Genomic DNA, 27,053 nt, shown 5'->3' with positions numbered 1-27,053 from the left:
TGAGTTTCGTGCAAAAGTACCCCAGGGGAAGCAACAAGAAAGAGAAAAGACCTACAGCCCAGGGCTTAGTTGGGGAAGGTAGTAATTGGAATGAGGTCAACCAGGCGAATCACATAAAATATGAGTTCCCTGACTGGGGCTATTAACCCTATCCAATTAGGGATATATTTCGAACAGATCTAGCGACTCAAGGTCAGGCATACCTGAAGTACTGCCAGCCATCAGCTGTATCAGAATTCTACTCAAAATACAATCAGTAATGGCAGGGCCCAGCATATCCCCCCTCAACAACCCCCTCCCTTCCCCTACTGTTACCAGCGAACCAGAGATCAACTTAAAAATGGCAGATGCTGGAAATCTGAAATAAAAACAGACAGCGTGAAGAAACTCAGCCGATGTGGCAGGATGTCTGGAGAGAGAAAGACAGTTAACATTTCAAGTGCAGTTCTGATGCCACTTCAAAACTGAGCGCGGCTGGAAAATGGTGGTTTCTGTGCTGTTTGCCAGTGACGAAAAGTGAGTGCAAAATGTTTTAAAGGTGCCTGGAGCAAAAGAGGCGGAAGCGAGGACTGTAGATGCTGGAGATCAGAGTCGCGAGTGTGGTGCTGGAAAAGCACAGCAGGTCAGGCAGCATCCGAGGAGCAGGAGAACTGAAACCTCGGGCACAAGCCCCTCCATTCCTGATGAAGGGCTTTTGCCCGAAACGTTGATTTGCCTGCTCCTCAAATGCTGCCTGACCTAGTGCGCTTTTCCAGCACCACACTCTCAATGCTGCCTACAGCAAATGTCCAGAGTGGCAGTGGGGGGCATAGAGATGCAAAAGAAAGTGCCCAAAGGAGAATGTGGGTCTACTTTGCTCACATGCAAAATAGAGAAAATGGTTCATTTCTTGATCTGATAGTGACACACCCTGTCTCCCCATTATTCCTTTCGGTAAGGTTTTGAATTATTTGTCCAGTATTTTACTATGGTCCCACCTGGTTGGCATGGACAAGTTGGACCCAAGGGTCTGTTTCCATGCTGTACATCTCTATGACTATGACTCTATTTTAATTAGAAATCTTGAAGGTCACATTGTGGCTGTACAGGACATTGGTTCGGCCATTTTTGGAATATTGTGTGCAATTCTGTGTTGTGTAACTTGAAAGGGTTCAGAAAAGATTTACAAGGATGTTGCCAGGGTTGGAGGGTATGAGCTGTCGGGAGAGGATGAATCGGCTGGGGCTGTTTTCCCTGGAGTGTCAGAGGCTGAGGGGTGACCTTATCGAGGTTTATAAAATTATGAGGGGCATGGATAGGGTAAATGGCCCGCAGATGCTGGAGGTCAGAGTTTAAAGTGTGGTGCTGGAAAAGCACAGCAGGTCAGGCAGCATCCAGGGAGCAGGAGAATCAACATTTCAGGCAAAAACTCATCATCAGGAATCTTGATTTCTTGACCTCATTCCTGACGAAGGGCTGATGCCCGCAACGTCGACTCTCCTGCTCCTCAGATGGGCTACCTGACCGGCTGAGCTTTTCCAGCGCCATGCTCTTGAGATAATTTCTTTTCCCTGGGGTGGGCGAGTCCTGAACTAGAGGGCATAGGTTTAAGGTGAGAGGGGAAATATTTAAAAGGGGCATAAGGGCAACCTTTTCACACAGCTGCCGGGGAAGTGGTAGAGGCTGGGGCAATTGCAACATTGCAAAGGCATCTAGAAGGTCATGACTTGGAGATGTAGGTGTTGGACTGGGGTGTACCAAATTAAAAATCATGCACCACCCGAGATGGGTATATGCTTAAGAAGGGTTGAGAGGAATATGGGCCAAATGCTGGCAAAATGGGATAAATTAGGGTAGGATATGTGGGCTGCATGAACGAGTTGGACTCTGCAAAGGTTTGCTCCACGACCACGGTGCTCCATCTGCTCAAAGCCTCAAGCAGAGGGGTCCAGCTTTTCCAGCCCCACCCCCCACCCGTTCACTCCCATTGATTGGAAGACCAGCCGCGGCCGGGCGGTCCTCCAGCCCCGCCCCGCCATTCACGCCTATTGGTTGGAAGACCAGCCGCGGCCGGGCGGTCCTCCAGCCCCGCCCCACCATTCACTCCCATTGGTTGGAAGACCAGCCGAGGCCGTGCGGTCCTCCAACCGCGCTATTCACTCCCATTGGTTGGAAGACCAGCCGCGGCCGGGCGGTCCTCCAACCCCGCCGTTCGCTGCCATTGGTTGGAAGACCAGCCCCGGTCTCGCGGTTCTCCAGGCCCCCCCCCCCCGCCAACCCGCTTCCTATTGGCGAAGGCCGGCCGTCAGTCACGCCCGGGGTTGCCGTGGTGACCGGGAGAGCATGCGCAGTGTGCCGGCGACGCCGCGGAGAGGTTCGTTGCTTGTTTTCTCTCTGTCGCCGGGGGCACCGCGGCTTCAGGGCTGCGAGGGAAGAAGTGGGGTGGGGGTGGGGAAGCTGGGCGCCTTCGTGAGCAGCGAGCGAGCGAGACGCTGAGACTCCCGAATGAAGAAGCTGCAGGTTCCCCCGGGGTTCGCGAACCGCGAGGGGGGTTTCTCCGGCCGGTCGTCCGGGCCCACTCGCTCGAGCCGGGGGTCCGCCGCCATGTTTGCAGCGTCAACGGGCAGCGGTGCGCATGCGCGGCCAATGCAGAGCATGTTGTGTTGTGTGTGTGTCCCTGGACCCTCCCACTGCAGCTCTCTCTGCACGCCTGGGACACCTCTCTCCTGACATTGGGAGCAGCTCAGCAGCTGTGGGAGCACACCGTTAATTTGGCAGGATGGTAAGGCTGGGCAGTCAGGAAGCTCTAATGGGAGTTTCTAATGGGAGCTGCCCAATTTGCATCCTTCAATCCCCTCTGGTTTTGAAGGTGTCAGGGAGCAGAGCAATTCACACAAGGGAGAAGCCTGCGGGAGTTTTAGATTAGATTACTTACAGTGTGGAAACAGGCCCTTCGACCCAACAAGTCCACACCGCCCCCGCCGAAGCGCAACCCACCCATACCCCTACATCTACCCCTTACCTAACACTACGGGCAATATGGCATGGCCAATTCACCTGACCTGCACATCTTTGGACTGTGGGAGGAAACCGGAGCACCCGGAGGAAACCCACGCAGACACGGGGAGAATGTGCAAACTCCACACAGAGAGTCACCTGAGGCGGGAATTGAACCCGGGTCTCTGGCGCTGTGAGGCAGCAGTGCTAACCACTGTGCCGCCCATGGGAACTGAAATGGGAGTGGGGAGCGGGGGAGGTTGAATTCAGATCGCTGTATGGGCTGCAAACTCATTGGTGCAGTGACATGGGGTTGGGGCCTGCTTGATCATGGGAGGAGATTCGCTCAATTGTCCAACCTTCTCAAACATCAGTGAGTTCACACCAGGAGAGACCATTATCCTGCCCCAAGATCGGGATGAGGTTTATTCATTCGCCTCACCTGCAGGGCGAAAGGGAGAAGGGACCGTTTGCCTGCCCCAAGTGTGAGAAGGAATTCACATTGGTCGTCAGGTCTCCGATAGCATCAATGAATTCGCAGTACAGGGAGACCATTCCCTTGTCTCGAGTGTGGGAAGGAATTCACTCAAGTCATCCATGGTGCTGAGACACCTGCAGGTTGACCATGAAGAGACACCTTTTAAATGCTCAGACCATGGGAAGTGGTTTAAAGGTTCTTGGGAAGATCAACGTGTTCACACTGAGGAGAGACCATTCAGGTGCTTTCGCTGTGGGACTGGGTTCAGGCAGTCATTTCCCCTCACTGAGCAGCAGCGAGTTCACTGTTTCGTCCGATCTGCTGACACACTCGGGAGAGACTGTACATTTGTTGTGTGTGTGGGAAGGCGTACACACAGACGTCCACTCTGCTGAGACATCAGCAAATTCACAACTGACTGCTTTAATGGGATTCTGTTGTTCATCGCATCTAGGACAGAACCATTTTCTCTGGGTCTGATTCTGCTGACACTAATAAACGCCACCTCACTTATACTGGTTAATATTGTGGATAAAAGTCATGTATATTAAGCTTATTTTAAATGCAGTGTGTTCAACAGTTTTATTATATTAAACACAAGTTAATTCCTTTTGAAATAAAACAAAGAGCTGAAAAAGAGTCTTATTGTACTCAAAACGTTAACTGTTCCCCTCTCTACAGATGTTGCCAGACCTCCTGAGTTTCTCTGGCTACTCACAGTTGTTGTTTGACCTGCAGTATTGTGCTTTCATTTGTGTGTTTGCTTCCACCAGTTAATCTCAGAGCGCTGACTGTACAGAGGTGATTGCAGAGATAATGGTGGTGGCAGCCATGGAGGGATTTGAAAGCAAGGAATGCGAATCGTCATCTTTTGGTGTTTCCTAGCTGGGGTTTGTGTGTGCCGTGAACACAGGGCAATGGGTAAGCAGCACTCGGAGTGAGTGAGGGTCCATGCAGCAGAGTTTGGGTGACCTGAAGGTTGAATGTGAGAGATGGTCTGGAGCGAACGAACGAATGATTGGAAGCTTCAAAGGCAGATGAGTAGAGACTGGGGCGCAGTTCACAAACCTACTGAGGTGGAAAAAGACAATCTTGGTGATGAAGAGGCTGAATGAGCTGAGGAGTGGCAGACAGAGTTCATTTCAGATAAATATGAGGTGCTGCATTTTGGGAAAGCGAATCTTTGCAGGACTTATACACTTAATGGTAAGGTCCTAGGGAGTGTTGCTGAACAAGGAGACCTTGGAGTGCAGGTTCATAGCTCCTTGAAAGTGGAGTCGCAGGTAGATAGGATAGTGAAGGTGGCGTTTGGTATGCTTTACTTTATTGGTCAGAGTATTGAGTACAGGCGTTGGGAGGTCATATTGTGGCTGTACAGAACATTGATTGGTTAGACCACTTTTGGAATATTGCGTGCAGTTCTGGTCTCCTTCCTATTGGAAAGATGTTGCAAAACTTGATAAGGTTCAGAAAAGATTTACAAGAATGTTGCCAGGGTTTGAGCTATAGGGAGTGACTGAATAGGATATGGCTGTATTTTTTGGAGTGTCAGAGGCTGAGGGGTGACCTTATAGAGGTTTATAAAATCATGAGGGGCATGGATAGGATAAATAGAGAAAGTATTTTCCCCGGGTTGGGGGAGTCCAGAATTGGTGGGCATAAGTTTAGGGTGAGAGAGGAAAGATATGAAAGAGACCTAAGGGGAACGTTTTCACGCAGAGTGGTACTTGTGTAGAATGAGCTGCCACAGGAAGTGGTGGGGGGCTGGTACAATTACAGCATTTAAAGGGCATCTGGATGGGTATATGAATGAGAAGGGTTTGGACGGATATGGGCCAGGTGCTGGTAGGTGGAACTAGATTAGGTTTGGATATCTGGTCAGCATGGACGAGTTGGTCCGAAGGGGTCTGTTTCCGTGCTGGACATCTCTGTAACTTTAAGAGGAAATCAGTATATTTAATTGTATTTTCAATAGGAAATTTTTGCTTAATCCAGACAAGCGTATGATTTCGAGATAACTTGGAAGTGATGGTGTTCACAAATTCCTGCTGTCCTGGTCCATCTGTGTGGGGGAGGTTCAGGGTTTAGGATGTTTTGTCAAACTTCTTGTTGAGTTACGTACAGCTGTGGATGTATAAACTCCCTCTTCCTTAGTTCTCTCCACCCCCCCCCCCCCCCCCTCCCCTCCCAGTAGCCAGAGTCTTCTCCAGGTCTGACCTTAGTGATTGGTTCCCTTCTCTGAAGTACATTCGTGAAAACCTACTTTTGTTATTCTCTCTCTGACTGCCTTCTCTATTTTGAATCAATTTCACAGGATGTAAGGAAGGGAGGATTTCTAATCGGAAATCTGAAACCAAACATCAAAACTGTAACTGAAAGACACCATTTACTGTAACCTGTGTTTGGATTTTGATTATGAAAGGAAAGAGCACTGTTCACGGGACAGAGAAACCATACACGTGTTGTGGGTGTGGACGAGGCCTCAGTCGACCACCTAGCCTTTCGAGACATGAGTGCAGCCACACTGGACAGAAGCTGTGGAAATGTGGGGACTGTGGGAAGGGATTCAGTTACCCGTCCGAACTGGAATCCCATCGACGGAATCACACCGGAGAGAGGCCATTCACCTGCTGTGCGTGTGGGAAGGGCTTTACTCAGTCATCCAGCCTGCTGAATCACCAGCGGATTCACACTGAGGAGAGACCTTTTAAGTGTGCAGACTGCGGGAAGTGCTGTAGGAGTTCCAGTGATCTGATGTCCCACCAACGCGTTCACACCGAGGAGAGGCCTTTTAAGTGCCCGGACTGTGGGAAGTGCTTCAAAAGCTCCGGGGAGCGGATGCACCACCGGCGTGTTCACACCGAGGAGAGACCCTTTAAATGCCCAGACTGTGGGAAGTGCTTCAAAAGCTCTGGGGCACTGGTCACCCACCAACGCGTCCACACCGAGGAGAAACCGTTCAGGTGCTCTAACTGTGGGACTGGGTTCAGGCGAACATCCCAACTCACTGAACATCAGCGAGTTCACACTGGGGAAAAGCCCTTCATCTGCACGGTGTGTGGGAGGAGATTCACTCAGTCCTCCACCCTGCTGAGACACCAGCAGGCTCACACCGGGGAGAAACCGTTCACCTGCTCAGAGTGTGGGAAGAAATTCAATCGGACATCTCACCTGCTGAGACACCAGCATGTTCACAAGTGATGACAGCAGTTGGATTTTGCTGTGAATCACATCCAGCACATATCTGTGTACATCGGGATTGCTTGCTGTTCAGGCTAATAAACTCCAGCCCAGTTATAAATGTTAACATCCTCGGTAAATGTTAAATAAATCGGCCGTGTTAAATAGTCTGTCAAATCTTTTTAATGCCTGTAACCATACAAGAGTGGCTCGGTGGTTCGCTCTGTGGCCTCTCAGTGCCAGGGACCCAGGTTCGATTCTAGCCTCGGGTGCCTTTTTCTTTGTGTGGATCTTTGCACGTTCTCGGGGTGCTCTGGCTTGATCAGATTAGATTCCCTATAGTGTGGAAACCAGCCCTTCAGCCCAACCAGTCCACACCGACCCTCTGAAGAGTAACCCACCCACCCACCCCCCTGACTAATGCAACTAACAACTATGGACAATTTAGCACGGCCGATTCACCCTAACCTGCACATCTTTGGAATGTGGGAGGAAACCGGAGCACCGGGAGGAAACCCACGCAGGTGCGGGAGGGGAGAATGTGCAAACTCCACGCAGACAGTGGCCCGAGGCTGGAATTGAACCTGGGACCCTGGTGCTGTGAGGCAGCAGTGCTAACCACTAAGCCACCGTTTCTTCCCACGGTCCAACGATGTGTGTGTTAAGTGAATCGGACATGCTATTTTGCCCGATATTGTGTTAGGTGGGTTAGCGATGGTAAATGAGGGTTTATGGGGATAGGCTGGCAGAGTGCTCTTTGAAGAATTGGCGTTGGCTCAATGGGCTCTACCTGCACTGTTGGGATTCTATGAATCTCATACTGATTTTCTCTCCTACTGTATGTCATGCTAAGCTTGAGCTTAGTCCATGATCCTATTCTTTAATAGAACAGAACAGTACAGCACAGAACAGGCCCTTCAGCCCACGATGTTGTGCCGACCATTGATCCTCATGTAAGGTAAACCTAATGTACGAACTCTCAAATTTCTGTGACCATATGCATGTCCAGCAGTCTCTTAAATATACCCAATGACCTCGCTTCCACAACTGCTGCTGGCAACGCATTCCATGTTCTCACAACTCTCTGCGTAAAGAAACCGCCTCTGACATCCCCTCTATACTTTCCTCCAAACAGCTTAAAACTATGACCCCTCGTGTTGACAATTTCGGCCCTGTGAAAAAGTCTCTGGCTATCAACTCTTATCGATGCCTCTCATTATCTTGTACACCTCAATTAGGTCCCCTCTCTTCCTTCTTTTTTCCAATGAGAAAAGTCCAAGCTCAGTCAACCTCTCTTCATAAGATAAGCCCTCCATTCCAGGCAGCATCCTGGTAAACCTTCTCCGAACCCTCTCCAAAGCATCCACATCTTTCCTATAATAGGGCGATCTATTATAATTAACTAGGAGAAAGTGAGGACTGCAGATGCTGGAGATCAGAGCTGAAAAATGTGTTGCTGGAAAAGCGTGGCAGGTCAGGCAGCATCCAAGGAGCAGGAGAATCGACCTTTCGGGCATAAGCCCTTCTTCAGATTCCTGAAGAATCCCGATCTATTATAATGAACAGTTGACCACCTGGCTTCATGTTATCTGATATTTTTGAGTTATCCTCTCTTCTAGTAATGCCCTCCTCACTTTTTTCAATCCACTAACCTCAGCCATCTTTAAAAAAAACTGTTCAGCTTTGCAAAATACCAGCCCATCATCAACCTACCTTTCTTCTGCAAAGGTCTTGACCTTGGTGTCCCTCTAGGATCTATCTTTGCACCCCCCCCCCCCCCTCGCCGCCCACCTCTCACCTGCGCACTGCCTTCAACTGACATTATTCCTAAAGCGCTGGATTAATTTTCACGTACACTGATTAAAAACCAGCCGATCCTCACCACCATCCCACTCCATTTTTCCACTGTTTTTAAAATATTGGGCTGCTTGTGCCAAGTCTTGTCGGGGTTGTGTCAGAAATGTCATCGGGAAGACCAAAGCCACTGTCTTCGGTCAGTACTACAAGTTCCATTCCCTCCCTCCCCCCCTGTCTGCCCCTCTCCTTAGGTACTGTCTGATGCTAAACAAACTGCTCACCATTCCCCTCTGTGACGCCTTCCATCTCCACCTCACCCCAGCTTATCTGTTGCTGAAGCCCTCACTTTTGCCCATCTTACTTTGACACTTGACAATCCAATCCTGATCAGACCCTCACATTCACCTCGAGACAGAAACAGCAGTCCATCCAAAACTGCTGCCCCCTGTGCTTTCTTGCCCAAATTTTGCTTATCATCATGGCCTTTACTCGATGACCTATATTGGCTCCTGATCAGACAATGCTTTGATTTTAAAATTTGCATATCGGTTTTCAGATATTCGTATCGCCCCAACACTACAATTTCTGATCTCACATCCTGTCAGGTATCCGAGTCCCCCCCGAGTCTCTGATTTTAATTACCTCAACACTGCTGTCAAACTCTAAAATTCTCCCTGAAATCTCTCTGTCACTCCTTGACTTAAAGCAAGACTTTGGCCAATCAAAATCACCTTACCATCAAAATTCCTGTGAAGCACTTTGGAATGTTTACCGTGCTGGACGTGCTCTACAATTATAAGTTGTTCATTTCCCATCGCTACCGGGATTGTGCAAAGTCAGCTTGCACAAACAGCCGACAAGCGACCAATGTAAGAATTATAAGCTGGTTAAAATTCCAGGCTGCAAGTATGCGTAATTTAGCATTCGACAACCACAATTTCCCTGGATCTTGGCTGAGCTGATCTGTGAGTTACAACGAAGTGATCAAGGGAACTGGGTTAGATCATGGAGGTGGAATTTCTGAAGCAAAACAGCTAAATCTCTGGAACAAAAGGCAGTGAAAACACTGAGGATATTCTTATCTCATCCTCTGCTGAGGGTGCGCTGTCTCTCAGTGGCTGACAGCACGGGAAAAGTCTGTGTCCTGATCCTCATTTGATGTGAGAGTTGTTACCACAATAGTGATGGTAATACTGCCAATGATGCCTTGAACGCTTAACATCTGGCCTGATTCCTGACTGTCCTTGAGCCAGCGCTCGTATCAACCCTTTATAGTTATTTTAAAGTCAGGCCACTCTCTATTCTCACCTTCGGGGCTTGAATCGTGGAGCTGACAGGCTTATTCCATTTAATGGGGAGGAGTGGTGTCTGGACTAACAATACACACTTGATGGGCTGAATAACACACGTGATGGAAGTTGTCGAAAGGACCGGTCAAAACCATTCCCTCCGGCAGCGACACCCTTATCAACAGAAAGAGGGAACATTGAAAAAGTAAGCAATATCTTAATGGGGGAGAATTCATTCTGAACAAAGCCAAAAGGGTGTTCGTGGAGACAGGTATGGAAAGTAAGCACGAGAATGCGTTGAGGATAAGGTGTGGATGATGTGAACAGCTCAGTGTCACGAAAAAGCTGTTGACAAGCCAACTCAAAACTGACACCGAAAACAGAAATTCCTCGAAAATCAGCCACGGACTGGCGACCGCCTGACGAAGGAGTGGCGCTCCGAAAGCTAGTGCTTCCGATTAAAGCTGTTGTTGTGTGATTTGTTACTTCGAAAGTCAGCAGAACAGCTCTGAAGGGAAATGGTCACTGAACCGGGAAACGTTAACACTGATTTCTCTCCATGGATGCTGCTAGACCTTGCTGATACTTGACAGGAATTTCTGGTTTTTGTTTCAGGTTTATATCAAAATCGAAATCCATGAATTGAGAAATAATGACGAAGGCACACTGATCTGGTAACAATCAGCTGCTTACTGTTATTGACAGAATTCAATAAATGGGAACCAGATATTTTCTGACAGTAGAAATGCAGTCACAAAAATGGGTTTTGACAATCATATTTGAATTATTCCATATTTTCAATTATTCAGGATTGCTCTCTTCATGTTCTCCCAGTTTTAAATATTCAACTCAGCACTGCAGTCAGGTGCACCAGTTTTTTTTTTAATGACAATTGACAGTGTTGATCTTATTGAATTCAAATGCCAAATTTTATTAAATTGACATTTTGCCATCTCCTTGGTAGGGTTCAACGCTGAGAACTTTGATCTGGGGTTCCGGATTGGCATTACAACTACACCAGAACATCCTTCTTATCATCAGAGTGTAACATCTGGTCTTCTCCTCTGTACAATGTTGTGAAACTTGAAAGGGTTTAGAAAAGATTTACAAGGATGATGCCAGGGTTGGAGGATTTGAGCTACAGGGAGAGGCTGAATAGGCTGGGGCTGTTTTCCCTGGAGCGTCGGAGGTTGAGGGGTGACCGAATAAAGGTTTACAAAATATTGAGAGGCATGGATAGGATAAATAGACAAAGTCTTTTCTCTGGGGTGGGGGAGTCCAGAACTAGAGGGCATTGGTTTAGGGTGAGAGGGGAAAGATATAAAAGAGACCTAAGGGGCAACTTTTTCATGCAGAGGGTGGTAAGTGTATGGAATGAGCTGCCAGAGGAAGTGGTGGAGGCTGGTACAATTGCAACATTTAAGAGACATATGGGTAGGTATATGAATAGGAAGGGTTTGGGCCGGGTGCTGGCAGATGGGACTAGATTGGGTTGGGATATCTGGTCGGCATGGACCAAAGGGTCTGTTTCCGTGCTGTAGATCTCTATGACTCTACTGTGTCCTGTTAATGGTAAATTCAATTAATTTGATGTTTACTAGATCAATTCTAACTCTTTTGCTCCTTTTATTTACTCCACCGAAAACAAATTTGATACAGAAACAAACAACGCAGAAAAGGTTTTGGAGGACCCTCAATAGTTACACGTGAGGTGCCAGAAGACTGGAGGTTGGCTAACATGGTGCCACTATCTAAGAAAGGTGGTAAGGACAAGCCAGGGAACTATAGACCGGTGAGCCTGATGTCGGTGGTGGGCAAGTTGTTGGAGGGAATCCTGAGGGACAGGATGTACATGTATTTGGAAAAGCAAGGACTGATTAGGGATAGTCAACATGGCTTTGTGCGTGGGAAATCACGTCTCACAAACTTGATTGTTATTTCTTCAAAAAACTCAAAGAGGATTGATGAGGGCAGAGTAGTGGACGTGATTTATATGGACTTCGTTTGGATACAGAATCGGCTCAAAGCTAGAAGACAGAGGGTGGTGGTGGAGAGTTGCTTTCCAGACTGGAGGCCTGTGACCAGTGGAGTGCCACAAGGATCGGTGCTGGGTCCTCTGCTTTTCATCACTGAAATAAATGATTGGGGATGTGAACATAGGAGGTACAGTTAGTAAGCTTGCAGGTGAGGTGCCAGAAGACTGGAGGTTGGCAAATGTGATGCCACTGTTTAAGAAGGGTGGTAAAGACAAGCCAGGGAACTATAGAGCGGTGAGCCTGATGTCGGCGGTGGGCAAGTTGTTGGAGCAAATCCTGAGGGACAGGATGTACATGCATTTGGAAAGGCAAGGACTGATCAGTGATAGTCAATATGGCTTTGTGCATGGGAAATCATGTCTCACTAACTTGATTGAGTTTTTTGAAGTAACAAAGGAGATTGATGAGGGCAGAGCAGTAGATGTGATCTCTATGGACTTCAGTAAGTCGTTCAACAAGGTTTCCCATGGGAGACTGATTAGCAAAGTTCGATCTCATTGAATAAAAGGAGAACTAGCCATTTGGATACAGAACTGGCTCAAAGGTAGAAGACAGAGGGTAGTGCTGGAGGGTTATTTTTCAGACTGGAGGCCTGTGACCAGTGGAGTGCCACAAGGATCGGTGCTGGGTCCTCTACTTTTTGTCATTTACATAAATGATTTGGATGCGAGCATAAGAGGTACAGTTAGTAAGTTTGCAGATGACACCAAAATTGGAGGTGTAGTGGACAGCGAAGAGGGTTACCAACGATTACAACGGGATCTGGACCAGATGGGCCAATGGGCAGAGAAGTGGCAGATGGAGTTTAATTCAGATAAATGCGAGGTGCTGCATTTTGGGAAAGCAAATCTCAGCAGGATTTATACACTTAATGGTAAGGTCCTCGGGAGTGCTGCTGAACAAAGAGACCTTGGAGTACAGGTTCATAGCTCCTTGAAAGTGGAGTCGCAGGTAGATAGGATAGTGAAGAAGGCGTTTGGTATGCTTTCCTTTATTGGTCAGAGTATTGAGTACAGGAGTTGGGAGGTCATGTTGCGGCTGTACAGGACATTGGTTAGGCCACTGTTGGAATACTGCGTGCAGTTCTGGTCTCCTTCCTATCAGAAAGATGTTGTGAAACTTGAAAGGGTTCAGAAAAGATTTACAAGGATGTTGCCAGGGTTGGAGGATTTGAGCATGAGGGAGAGGCTGAACAGGCTGGGGCTGTTTTCACTGGAGCATCGGAGGCTGAGGGGTGATCTTATTGAGGTTTATAAAATCATGAGCGGCATGGATAGGGTAAATAGAGAAAGTATTTTCCCTGGGGTCAGGGAGTCCAAAACTCGAGGGCATAGGTTTAGGGTGAGAGGGGAAAGATATAAAAGAGACCCAAGGGGCAACTTTTTCACATAGAGGGTGGTACAGGTATGGAATGAGCCGCCAGAGGAAGTGGTGGAGGCTGGTACAATTACAACATTTAAAAGGCATTTGGATGGGTATATGAATAGGAAGGGTTTAGAGGGATATGGGCCGGGTGCTGGCAAATGGGACTAGATGAGGTTAGGCTATCTGGTTGGCATAGATGAGTTGGACCGAAGGGTCTGTTTCCCGAGTATATCTCTATGCCACAAAAGTTTTTCCTCAGATTTTCCCTATTCTGAGGGAGGGTCAGTACAAAAAAAGATTGACAGATTTCTGCACAGATGCAATTCAGCTTGCTGGCAGTTGATTAGCTGTTTAACAATTTGAAACCTTCAGAATGAATTGGCAAAAAATGTCAATGTCGGTGACATTATTGATTTGTTCAGTGCCGCGAAAACTAGAAAAGGTGCTTTCCTTTTATTGCACACAATTCCCTTTTATTTCAATTCTTAATTTTTTTTGTCCTATGTTCACACCTTTATTCTCAAATAATGAAAGCTATACTTTGTTTGAAATTCAGTTTCCCAGTTTCAATCTGGTTATTTATATTCCATGACTTTTTCAACCCAATTAATTTCTTATATTGAATCTCTAAAGAATTTAGGGTGGCTTGATGGCTCAATGGTTAGCACCACTGCCTCACAGTGCCAGGGATCCGGGTTTGATGCCTGTCTGTGTGGAGTTTGCATGTTCTCCCCCATGTTGGCGTGGGCTTCCTCAGGGTGCTCCGGTTTCCTCCCATAGTCCAAAGATGTGCAGGTCAGGTAAACTGGCCATGCTACCTTGCCCATAGTGTTAGGTGCATTAGTCAGAGGGAAATGGGTCTGGGTGGGTTACTCTTCGGAGGGTCGGTGTGGACCGGTTGGGCCGAAGGGCCTGTTTCCACACTGTAGGGAATCTGAAAACACAACTCTTTCAGCTCATTCACTTCTGGTTATAAAAACTGAGCCATACAAGTTTGATCTCAGGAATGGACGAATCAAGAAGGGGCAGAAAGTACCTTAGTAAATTATATTGAATAAAATCTCATCTTATTAATTAACTCTTGAGTATCTGCCTTGCCTGATGGGATATCTCTGTCCGATCTGGAATAATGCCATTTGAAGGGGTGAATTTAAAACTTTCAATTGGGTGGGCTGAACCACATTGAACTAATCTAAATTATATCTCCAACATAGAATGTTCTAGTGCAGTACAGGCCCTTTGACCCTCAATATTGTGCCGACCTGTGGAACCAATCTGAAGCCCATCGAACCCACACTATTCCATTCTCATCCATATGCCGAGCCAATGACCATCTAAATACCCTTAAAATTGGCGAGGCAAAAGTGAGGACTGCAGATGCTGGAAACTAGAGTTTAGATCAGAGTGGTGCTGGAAAAGCACGGGAGGTCAGGCAACATCCGAGGAGCAGGAAAATCAACGTTTCGGGCAAAAGCCCATCATCAGGAATAGAGGGATGAAGGACCTTTGACCGAAACCTCTATTTTCCTGCTCCTCGGATGCTGCCTGACCTGCTATCCTTTTCCAGCACCGCTCTGATCGGAACTAAAAGTTGGCAAGTCTACTACTGTTGCAGGCAGAGCGTTCCCCGCCCCAACTACTCCCTGAGTAAAGAATTACTTCACAATTACATCTACTCCATTTTAAAACTTACAACCGACATTAGGGGTAGTGCCACCAAGGGTCAGATGTCAAATGATGAAACAGAATACAGGAAAGAGGTTGAAGGCCTAGCGGCAAGACAACAATCTCGTCAAATGAAGGAGCTGCTAACTAACTTCAGGAAGTGGAGTGTACAGAAGTCCCTTTCTGGTGCTGAGGTGGGGATGGCCGAGACCGTGAAGTTCCTGGGAGTGATAATCACCAACAATCTGTCCTGATCTACCCACATTTCAAGGAAGCACAACGACATTTGTACTTCCTCGGGAGGCTAAGGAAACTCGGTATGTCCACAAGGACTCTTACTAATTTTTGTAGGTGCACCATAGAAAGCATTTGATCTGGCTGTAACACAGCATGGTTTTGGCAACTGCTTTTTCCCAAGACTGCAGGAAACTCGCAAATCACGAATGCTGCCCACTCCATCACGCAAACCAGTCTTCCATCTATTAACGCCACCTATACTTCCCACTGTCTTGGGAAAGTGACCAAAGACCCCCTCCCACCACAGTTATACTCTCTACCACCAAATTGTGTCAGGCAGAAGATATGAAAGTTTAAATACACATAGAAAGAGATTTCAGGAACAGCTTCTTCCCGACTGTTATCAGACTTTCGAATCAATCTCTCAAATGTCAATTGTAATCTCTCTCTCTCTGCACCTTTTCTGCTGCTCTAACACTAATGTTCTGCACTCTCTTCTACTATCCTGATGCACTCGTATGATATGATCAGCCTGTATATCACAGAAAACACTTTTTTTTACTGGATCGCAGCACGTGACAACGACAGCTCAATCAAACAATCGATCAATCAGCAGTCCAACCAGATCTTATGCATGCCACTCAATCAGATCATGGCCACAACTCCACGTTCCCCACTACCTCCTGATAACCCTTCACTGACTTAGTCGTCACAAATCTATCTACCCAAAGTTTATAAACATTCCCTGACCCTACCTTCCTAGCTCTCTGTGTAAGAGTGTACCAAAGACTCTCAGCCCTTTGGGAGTAGAAAGATCTCTTCTCCATCTGAAATGGGCGAGTCTGAATTTTTAAACTGTGTCCCCAGCTCTAGCCTCTTCCACAGTCAGGAATACTCTTTCAGCATCGACCCTGTCAGAACCGGTGGCACGGTGGCTCAGTGGTTAGCACTGCTGCCTCACAGCGCCAGGGACCCGGGTTCAATTCCTGCCTCGGGGCGTCTGTCTGTGTGGAGTTTGTACTTTCCCTCTGTGTCTGCGTGGGTTTCCTCTGGGTACTCCGGTCTCTTTCCACGCTCCAAAGACGTGCAGGTGAGGTGAACTGACTGTGCTAAATTGCCCATAGTGATCAGGGATGTGTAGGTTAGGTGCATTTGTAAATGTAGAGTAATGGGGAATAGGTTTGGGTGGGATGCTCTTCGCAGGGTCAGGTTGGACTTAATGGGCCGAAGGGATTGGAGAGACTCTCACTCTAACCCCCTCAGGATCTCACGTGTTGCAAAAGGTCACCTGTCATTCTTCTCGGCTCCAACAGATACAGGCCGAACCAATCCAACCCTGCCCTTACAAGATGGCCCCTGCCTCCAACTCAGTATCAGCTGAGCAAAGTCTCACGTGAAATGGTCCTCCACCGCCGGGAACGTTGAACATGGAATGGTGGATGATGTGGCCTCTGGAGTGGGTCTCCTATCCACCATCTCCTGACTCTGAGATAACAGTGCTGACCGCCCTTTCAGGTTGAGCATGGTTCAGTCCCCGGTTGTGGTCAACGGACGCAATAACAGCAGAGGCCAAGCACTGTCATCATTTGTGGACTCGCTGGTGCTTCCGCAGCCCAGATGACTGAGTAAATCCCTTCCCACACACAGAGCAGACAAACGGCCTCTCCCCTGTGTGAACACGCTGATGTCTGCGGAGATTGGACGAGGTTATAAATCTCTTTGCACAGTGAGAGCAGCTGAACGGTCTCTCCTCAGTGTGAATTCGCTGGTGGAGCATCAGGTTCCGAGAGGTTTTGTAGCTGCGGCCGCAGTCCGAGCACCGAAAAGGCCTTTCGCTGGTGTGAGAGACGTGGTGCCTCTGCAGCTCGGATGACTGAACGAATCCCTTACCGCACACAGAGCAGGTGAACGGCCTCTCCCCGGTGTGAATTCGCTGGTGTCTCCGCAGGCTGTACGAATCACTGAAGTCCTTCCCACATTCAGAGCAGTTGAATGGCCTCTCGCCGGTGTGAACCCGCTGGTGTGTCAACAGGCTGGATGAGGCACTGAATCCTCTTCCACACACAGAGCAGGTGAAAGGCCACTCCCCAGAGTGAACTCGCTGGTGTTTCAAAAGGCTGGAAAACTGACTAAAGCTCTTCTCACACACCGAGCAGGTGAATGGCCTCTCCCCAGTATGAACCCTCTGGTGTCTCAGCAGGGTGGATGAATTAACAAATCTCTTCTCACACTGGCAGCAGGTGAATGGCCGTTCCCCAGTGTGACTGCGTCGATGAATCTCCAGTTCAGATGGAACTTTGAAGCCGATCCCACAGTCCTCACATTTCCATGGTTTCTCCATGGTGCAGATGTCGTTGTGTATGTCCAGGGTCAATAATGAGCTAAAGCCCCATCCTTACATAGAAACATTGCTTTAACAAAATGTGCTTTCAGTCAGTGCAACTGCATAAATAGTTAAAGCTCCTTCCAGTCACCTCACTGGAGCACTCTCGCTGTCCCAGACACAGTGACGTTTAAAACATTTTGAAACAGGAAGAACAGACAAGCATTTCTCCTTTAAGATTCCAAGGCCAACTATATTCGGGTCCCAGATATGTCACACATTTGCATGACGTGTGGTTTGAGTAGTCAGTCTTTAAATCGTCCTGTAAAAGATCACAAAGACGTTACTACCAGTTCAGGTTGAAATTCAGATTTCAATTGAACAATTTTTTTTTCCACGTTCATTCCCCAAAATATGTAAATTTATATCCTGCACACTCTCCCTCTATTATCACACTGCTGGCCTAATATACACTGTCCCCGTTCTTATAAAAGGTACTGATTCACGTTGATCGACAGGTCCATATTCGACCTATTGAAGATATCGCATCACATAGGTCGAGTGGCTGTCCGGTCTTGAGGTTTGTTGCTGCAAATCCTGCCTTTCAAGTATCCTGTCAAACAAATTTACAAAACTCTGTGCTCGAAGTGAAGGAGAATCGAAATCATTTCAAAATGAAATTGGATGGCATTTGAAGGATGTCAAATTGCAAGGCTGCGGGGACACAGAGGGAGGCTGGGACTAACTGGACGCTCCAATTTACTGTCCCTTAAACCCTGACCCATCTTTTGCAGAAAGCCTCCAACTGTGAACATCTGGCAAGCGGTCATCGCCTTAGCCGCAGAAATCGATGTATCAAGCTGACAGGAAAAGTGTTAATGCCTTAAAGAGAGATAGGCATACCTGAACCAACCTTTGCAGAGCACGCTCCTTCCCTGGAATCACTTCCTGTGCCTTCATGTGCTGCAAGTGAGGAAAGAAATGCAAAGAGGACTTTTGGTTTGCACAGAGGAGGAAGTAATCGCTTTAATGGGGCAACTTCCTCATTGTGACGTTAACACGAGGGGGGTGGAGTCTGCAAGGTTTGTGAAGTCTGTGTGGAGCAGCCAATAGGAACAGCCGGGTTGCGTGGGTTGGGGGGGGGAGTGGTGCTCCTCGGAGTTCCAGGCTGCGCGCTCGGGACACGGTGGCTCCACCCCTTCCCATTGTTTCCCCCCCCTCGCTACTTCATCGCGGAGACAAAGGTTTCCAGGGCAACCGGCTGCCGGCCCGGAGCGGACCGGCGCGAGAGGCAGCTCCTCCCTTCCCCGTCTGCCGCAACTGCGCCTGCTCCGTACGGCTCTGCTCTCCCCTTCCCCCCCACAGCCGCTGCTGCTTTTCGTGTTGCAGGTGAGGGCCAGGCACGGGTCGCTTTCGCGCAGCGCAGGGTGCATCGGTCAGCCAAAGCAATTCCTTCTCCCACACCCTTTGCAAAATCCTGGACTCCCCCCCCGGGTGCAGGGGGAAACTCGGAGAAAAGAGGGGACTGCAGATCAGGGTCGAGAGTGTGGGGCTGGAAAAGCACAGCAGGTCAAGGCAGCATCCCCAGGAGCAGGAGAGTGGACACTTGGGGGAGAAAGCCCGACATCACAAATCTGCTCGCCCTCTTGAGATGATCTTCACTGCCCAACACTGCAAAACAACTTCCTTGGAAAAATCCTGGGCTCTGGGGTGCAGGGGAATGTTGGGGGATCTTGGAGAAAAGTGAGCACTGCAGATCGGGGTGGAAGGGTGCAGCGCTGGAAAAGCACGGCAGGTCAGGCAGCATCCCGGGAGCATCGACATTTCGGGCATCAGCCCTTCACCAGGAATGAGGCTTGTGGCCCAAAGGGGTAGAGAGATAATGGGGGGGGGTGGTGGGCAGGTAGCAGGGAATGCAATAGATAGATGGAGGTGGGGGTAACGGTGATAGGTCGGAGAGGAGGGTGAAGCAGACGGGTGGGAAAGGCGAGGGACAGGTGAAGAGGGTGGTGCAGAGCTGGAGGCTTCGGAGTGGGATAAGGTGGGGGGGGGGGGTGGGGAAACGGGTGGAATCCACATTGACCCCCTGTGATTGCAGGGTTCTGAGGCTTCCTTCCTCCAGGCCTGAACTGTCCTCCTCTTGGTTTTCTTTGCGTGTGTGTGTGTGTGTGGTCTCTGCGTGCCAGACAGAGAAAGGATGAGTGAGCATCCATTAAACAGCATGGATCAGTCCCTTTGTGAGAGTAGAGAGCATGAACTTGAGGTAGAATTAGAATTTTTGGAATTAGAAGTGTGGAAATAGGCCCTTCAGCGCAACAACTCCCACACCAAAGAGTAACCCACTCAGAGTCATTCCCCTATTACTCAATAATTACGCCTGACTAATGCACCTAACCTACACATCCCTGACCACTATGGACAATTAAGCACGGCCAATTCCCCTAACCTGCACATCCTTGCAGAGGGAGAGTGTGTGAGATGTAAATTTTCAGCGTTTGCGAACAGAAGGTGGGAGCCTGTTTCATGAAAACTTGAATTGCCCTCTGAATTTGTGGCCTGTACTGACAGTATTTACTTTTCTAATATGTTACAGGATATTAGATGGAGAGGGTTTGAAGACAGAAATCTCAAGGCAACCAGCCTGCCAAGATTTGACAGTCACGGTGTTCATCAAGACTTATTGGCTTCTGTATCTTGTGAAGGAGAAGGATCATTCTATCCTCACTGCTTCAGAAGCTGTCAACCATCATCCTGATTCAAATAGCACGGAGGCTCAACATTGAAGTGAGGTTGTTTCAGTGCTGTGAACTTTAACTGGTCACAGGGCTAGAATAGCGTTGCCCTGTTCACAGCAGGAAAACCATAGAAGGGTTGTGGATGATATTTTACCTGATCCGTCAAACCCGGACAGATAGAAGGTCAGCATGGAGAAACCGTGGAAGTGTGAGGACTGTGGGAAAGGCTTCAAAGCCCCATCCGAGCTTGAGATTCATCGACGCAGTCACACCGGGGAAAGACCATTCACCTGCTCCGTGTGCGGGAAGGGATTCAGTGATTCGTCCAACCTGCTGATGCACCAGCGCGTTCACACGGGAGAAAGGCCGTTCACCTGCTCCGAGTGCGGGAAAGGATTCACTCGATCCTCCAACCTGCAAGCACACCAGCGGGTTCACACGGGGGAGAGGCCGTTCACCTGCCCCACCTGTGGGAAGGGATTCACTTTGTTATCCCACCTCCAGATGCACCAGCGCGTTCACACGGGGGAGAGGCCGTTCACCTGCTCTGTGTGTGGGAAGGCTTTCACTATTCTGTCCAATCTGCAGAAACACCGTCGGGTTCACACTGGGGAAAAGCCTTTCACCTGTTCTGCCTGCGGAAAGGGGTTCGCTCAGCTGTCCCACCTGCAAACACACCAGCATGTTCACACCGGCGAGAGGCCGTTCGCCTGTGCCGAGTGTGGGAAGGGGTTCACGGAGCTGTCCAAACTCCAGATACATCAGAGAGTTCATTCTGGGGAGAGGCCGTTCATCTGTTCTGAATGTGGGAAGGGATTCACCCTGTCCTCCACCCTGCTGACTCACCAGCGTGTCCACACCAGTGAGAGGCCGTTCGTCTGCTGTGACTGCGGAAAAGGTTTCAAGGATTCGTCCAGCCTATTAATCCACCGGCGAGTCCACACCGGGGCGAGACCCTTCGTCTGCTCCACATGTGGGAAGGGCTTCACTCAGTCCTCGAGCCTGTTGACGCACCAGCGAGTTCACTCTGGGGAAAGACCATTCATCTGCACTGAGTGTGGGAAGGGCTTCACTCAGTCATCGAACCTACGGGCACACCAGAGAGTTCACAAGTGATGACAAGGGGTCAGATCCGGTGGATAGTGTTGCTGTCCTTGAAGCTTACGTTGGGACAGTGCAACAGGCCTCAGAGAGAAATCTGTGCAGGAAAACGCAAAGTAGCAGTTGACGGGTTCATGTTGGCGGACTGGGCTGGGGAGATCTGTAAGGCTGTCTCTCTTTGGTTCAGAGAAAATTTATCCTAATTTCATAGCTTGACTCAATCTCTCCCCCCAGCTGCAGAGGGAACAACCCTAGTCTGACGGTCTAAAATAAAGAAGGCTGACTCGTCCTGTCAAGAAAACCACATCTGACAGTCTGACATCTATCTGAAATCACAGGCGCAACCGAGGGGAGGGTGAGCAAATTTCCAGGCCGGATAGACAGACTGTGCTGTTTTGGGAAAGATGGCCTTCAAATTCAGAATGTGAGGTTGGGACACCGGTGTGAGTGGGTAGATATTAGGTGCTCCCTTTGAAGCTGTGAACTTGGGGAAATTTCATGATGAACTGAAGAGCAGGTCCCAAACGCGTGCAACCCCTTGAGAAAACAGCCAGAGGTCAAATGGTCAATGTGGCCTGGGGACCGTGTCAGCATTGTGACATCATCAAGACAGTGACACGTGGTCCAGACTTGAAATGGTCGGGAGAGAATCCAACTCACAAGGAACGGTCAGAGAATGAGGGAGATGAATGTGCAAGGGATGACGATATTTGCACTGAGACAAGTAAATCCTGCGCCCACACCTCCCCCTCCTCACCTCCATCCAAGGCCCCAAAGGATCCTTCCTCACCCAACAGACATTTACCTGCACTTCCACACATGTCAACTACTGTGTCTGTTGCACCCGATATGGTCTCCTCTACACTGGGGAGACAGACGCCAACTTGCAGATCGTTTCGGAGAACATCTCCGGGACACCCGCACCAACCAATCCCACCGCCCCGTGACTGAACACTTCAACCTTCCCTCCCACTCTGCCAAAGACTTGGGCCTCCTCCATCGCTAAACTCAAACTACCCGACGCTTGGTGGAAGAACGCCTCATCTTCCACCTTGGGACCCTCCAACCACATGGAATCAATGCGGATTTCACCAGTTTCCTCATCTCCCCTCCCTCCACCTTATTCTAGATCCAACTTTCCAACTCGGCACCGCCCTCATGACCTGTCCTACCTGTCCATCTTCCTTCCCACCTATCCACTCCGCCCTCCTCTCCAACCTATTGCCATTACCCCCACCTCCATCTACCCATGGTGCCCTCAGCTACCTTCTCCCCAGTACCCAGCCCCCTCCCATGTATCCCTCCACCTCCTTGGGGCACAAGCCTCATTCCGGATGAAGGGCTTATGCCCGTAACATCGACTCTCCTGCTCCTCGGATGCTGCCCTGACCGCATATGCTTTTCCAGCGCCACGCTCTTCGACTCTGATCTCCAGCATCTGCAGCCCTCCCTTTCTCCGCCGCGACAAGTAAAGCAAGATATTGGGAGAGAGGAAGCTAAATCGGAACTGTGAAGAGACAGTTGGAGAATCTTCCACTTCCATCCATGACCCTTTGCTGGAAGCTCTTGTATCTGTGCGCGATTAACTTAAACTTCACAGCACTCCTTCCGAAGAAGATCTGAGCCCCCCCCACAGGGCAGGGTCAGAACACAACGAGAAAATAAAATGTAGAATTGAATGAGCATCAGAGAGAACACCTCCCCCTCAAGGTGTGAACTGTGAAAATATTGAGGTACCATCTACTTTGGATTTTCTTGCTAGTCACTGATTGAATACTTTATCTTGTTTTAATTATACTCCGGGTCAAGATGGCGGACAGGTGACAGGATGGAAATTATGGCTTGGTCCTTCATTCTTAGAATATCCTATTGATCTGACCGGGGCCAAATTTCAGAAATCCAGCAGAACTGAGGACAAATGGTTTGCTGTGTAGGAACGGGGAGATCCACAGCTCCTAGAGTTCAAAGGAAACAAGAGGGGGCCCGGAATCCTAGACAACAGCCGGTGTCAAAGCCACTGTGTTTTCACTGGTTGTGATGGGAACGCTGACTCCCTGTACCAGGGATGGGTGAGGGAGACCAACTGTTGGAGAGTTTGACCAGACTTGGGCAGGTTCAGATGGATCAAGGGCAGATCGTGTAATTGCTTTGTGCAACTGACCCTCAGCGATGATTGGGTTCAGTCAGTCTCCGTCTGGGAAACAGTACGAGGAGGAATGCCCTGAGCTCAGAGATTTGGTGAATTTGTACAGATTTGACTGGCTGGTGCCGTGGCCTCTCGGGCAGCTGGTGCTTTTCCCCAGTGTTAATGGTGATGCTTCTGTGCCTTGATGTGACTGGTCAAACGTCAACATCTGTCAGCAGTGAAACATTAACTGAAAGGTGACCACGTCCAATCCATTTCCTAATATCACTGTGTCAAACAAAAAAAGGAAATCTCATCTTCCACTCTGGCTCCTTACCAATGACCTGAGGGAGACATCTATTCTGTTACGGCACTGCCTGCCACTCTTCCCTGAACAGGTTGGCATGGTGGCTCAGTGGTTAGCCCTGCTGCCTCACAGCGCCAGGACTCGGGTTCGATTCCAGCCTCGGGCGACTGTGCAAACTCCTCACAGACGTTCTCCCTGGGTTTCCTCCCACGATCCAAAGATGTGCAGTTGAGGGTGAATTGGCTTATGGGAAATTGGCCATAGTGTTAGGTACATCAGTCGGAGGGGAATGGGTCTGAGTGGGTTACTCTTCGGAGGGTTCGCGTAGACTTGTTGGGCCGAAGGGCCTGTTTCCAGACTGTAGGGAATCTAATCTTTTAAAACAAAAGACACAAATTTAATCAGGAAAAGTCCAGCAGCATCCGATATTTTTACTGGTAAGAGTTTATAAATGAAATAGAATAAAAATTACTTGAGAATCAAAGGGAGTCAGAGTTAAAGGAACGCGTAAAGGGCTCTGGAACCCAAATGTTCCTCTTCGACTCCTCTGTCCGCCTGTTCCAGTGACTGCCTGCTTTGGACACTGTCACTGAACCCATGGAGTTCCCAGTGAAAGCCCACTTCCCAGTCTGTCCCGGCACCTTCCTGACTCTCTCTTCGTCAGTGACCCCCCTAAGGGTTTCAGGCCCCATTCTTCTCAGCTTCCGCTCTGTCACCTGACTCTGACAAAAGCAACAGAGAGACAGAAAATGCAGGAGGCCCGAATGGTTACTCCAAACTCCAGGCTGTAAACCAACATCGAACATTCCAGCGCAGTACAGGCCCTTCGGCCCTCGATGTTGTGCCGACCTGTGGAACCAATCCGAAGCCCATCTAACCCACACTATTCCATTCTCCTGTCCAATGACCATTTAAATGCCCTCAAAGTTGGCGAGTCTACTACTGTTCCAGGCAGTGCGTTCCACACCCTGACTACTCTCTGAGTAAAGAAAATACCTCTGACATCTGACCTATATCGATCACTTCAACATTAGTTATTAAAACACTTATATTCTCACAATATTAAAAGATTGAGTTAAAAATCACACAATACCAGGTTATAGTCCAACAGAGACATAGAGATGTACAGCATGGAAACAGACCCTTCGGTCCAACCCGTCCATGCTGACCAGATATCCCAACCCAATCTAGTCCCACCTGCCAGCACCCGGCCCATATCCCTCCAAACCCTTCCTATTCATATACCCATCCAAATGCCTTTTAAATGTTGTAATTGTACCAGCCTCCACCACTTCCTCTGGCGGCTCATTCCATACACGTACCACCCTCTGCATGAAACACTTGCCCCTTAGGTCCCTTTTATATCTTTCCCCTCTCACCCTAAACCTCTGCTGTCTAGTTCTGGACTCCCCCAACCCTGAGAAAAGACTTTGTGTATTAATCCTATTATTGCCCCTCATGATTTTATAAACCTCCCTGCTTGATAACCAGATGCCTAATGCCCCAAGGATAAATGACGGTCCAGCTGAAGAATTTTAGGAGTCACTCCCAGGAAAGCTGTGTCTTCAAACAGAAAGTTAAGGCCAAATGTAAAAAGGAACTAATTCTGATAAGAAGGCAAGCTGCAGAATTGCCTACTTATCAGAAGTAGCTCCTTTGTTCCTTGTTACATGGATGCAAATGTGGATGAAAGAACATGATGAAAGGATCTGAAGATTCATCGATAATGTTACATCATAGACCCACAGGACAAAAATCTGTCTAATAATCCAACAGCAGAGCCCTTCATTGTCAGAACTTCAAAGAACATCACAGCACAAGGACTGAACCCTGGACACTTCCAGAGACAGAGACTGTTGGTTAGAATCGGAGCAAAATTCCACCATCAATCAGGTCATTGCCAAGTTGAGTTTTGAGGCTTAACTTGCTGACCTGAGAGCTCTTATTTTGGTTGCTGCTTGCAATAAAGTTTGAAAGCTTGTTTCAGTACTTGATGGCCTGTGAGATTTCTTAATCAGTAGCTGAAATAAAGGTAACTTGTGGTGATTTATCTATAACAGTTAGGTGCACACTTATGTAGAGCATAAATACTGACAGAGACCAATTGAGTCAATTGGTCTCATCCTGTGCTGTAGACTCAATGGAACAGACACGCATACTTATTTTAGATAAATTGAAGTGGAAGGGAAAACCTTTTTTAAATACAGATTGAAATAAATGTACTTCATCAGCTTCTATGGTTCATTTCAGTGGAAATCATAGAATCCCTACAGTGTCGAAACAGGCCCTTCGGCCCAACATGTCCACACCGACTCTCCGAAGAGTAACCCACCCAAAACCCACTGTCCTACATTTACCCCTAGCCCACATATCCCTGTACACTATGGGCAATTTAGCATGGCCAATTCACCCTCAACTGCACATCTTTGGATTGTGGGAGGAAACATGAGCATGGTGGCTCAGTGGTTAGCACCACTGCCTCACAGCGCCAGGGACATGGGTTCAATTCCAGCCTCGGGCAACTGTCTGTGTGGAGTTTCCGCATTCTCCCTATGTCTGCGTAGGTTTCCTCCGGGTGCTCCGGTTTCCTCCCACAGTCCAAAGATGTGCAGGTCAGGTGAACTGGCCATGCTAAATTGCCCGTAGTGTTAGGTAAGGGGTAGATGTAGGGGTATGGGTGGGTTGCGCTTCGGCGGGGCGGTGTGGACTTGTTGGGCCAAAGGGCCTGTTTCCACACTGTAAGTAATCTCATCTAATCTAAAAAACCCTCCAACTTTCCCCACGGTCAGAATGAATCGGTTTCAGTCCTGGGTGTGGTTGCCAGCAGAACCCAGTCTCTTTAAATACTTACAAACTCATTGGTATCTGAGCAGGGCATTCAGTGAATACCACATGCACTTTTGTCAGCGTTAATTCGCTGACATTCTGAACCCATCCACCCACCAAGTAAGAGCGCCTGAACAGTGTCTTGTCATTGTAAATGCATTGATGGCGCCCCAGCTCCCTGGAAATGTTAAAGCGTTTCCCGCAGTGAGTCTTCGTTATTATGGAGCTGGAGCCGAAAAGATTGGCAGAAGTGGAGAATGCATATCATTAGAAAATTATCTTCTAGATCAGAGTGGTGCTGGAAAAGCACAGCTGTTCAGGCAGCATCCGAGGAGCAGGGAAATCGACATTTCAGGCAAAAGCCCTTCATCAGGAATAAAGGCAGAGAGCCTGCAAGGTGGAGAGATAAATGAGAGGGGGGTGGGGGTGGGGAGAAAGTAGTAAAGAGTACAATAGGTGAGTGGAGATGGGGATGGAGGTGATAGGTCAGGGAGGAGGGTGGAGTGGATTGGTGGAAAGGAAGATAAGCAGGTAGGACAGGTCATGGGGACCAGTGCTGAGCTGGAGGTTTGGAACTGGGGTAAGGTGGAGAGAGGGGTCATGAGGAAACTGG

The 27,053-nt window shown here is 48.7% G+C and overlaps 2 protein-coding genes across 3 annotated transcripts; one reads left to right on the top strand and one right to left on the bottom strand.

Moving 5' to 3' along the window:
- The first annotated feature begins 2,778 nt into the window (after positions 1-2,778).
- On the top strand, positions 2,779-25,603 carry LOC140460081 (uncharacterized). Its single transcript, XM_072554483.1, has 4 exons — positions 2,779-4,375; positions 5,769-6,651; positions 9,138-9,300; positions 20,262-25,603. Exons 2-4 carry the CDS (start codon positions 5,870-5,872, stop codon positions 21,195-21,197), a joined length of 1,881 nt encoding a protein of 626 aa, XP_072410584.1. The 5' UTR covers positions 2,779-4,375; positions 5,769-5,869; the 3' UTR covers positions 21,198-25,603.
- On the bottom strand, positions 8,667-18,634 carry LOC140460466 (uncharacterized). Of its 2 annotated transcripts, none has more exons than XM_072555011.1 (2): positions 18,250-18,634; positions 8,667-17,668 (listed from the first exon to the last, which is right to left on the bottom strand). In XM_072555011.1, exon 2 carries the CDS (start codon positions 17,362-17,364, stop codon positions 16,606-16,608), a length of 759 nt encoding a protein of 252 aa, XP_072411112.1. In that variant the 5' UTR covers positions 17,365-17,668; positions 18,250-18,634; the 3' UTR covers positions 8,667-16,605. The 2 variants fall into 2 exon arrangements, with proteins under 2 accessions (XP_072411112.1, XP_072411113.1); XM_072555012.1 differs by having other exon boundaries at positions 18,260-18,634.
- Positions 25,604-27,053: the final 1,450 nt, after the last annotated feature.

Source organism: Chiloscyllium punctatum, chromosome 36, assembly GCF_047496795.1.
Source record: "Chiloscyllium punctatum isolate Juve2018m chromosome 36, sChiPun1.3, whole genome shotgun sequence".
NCBI lineage: Eukaryota > Metazoa > Chordata > Chondrichthyes > Orectolobiformes > Hemiscylliidae > Chiloscyllium > Chiloscyllium punctatum.
This window is presented reverse-complemented; position numbering and strand designations above follow the sequence as displayed.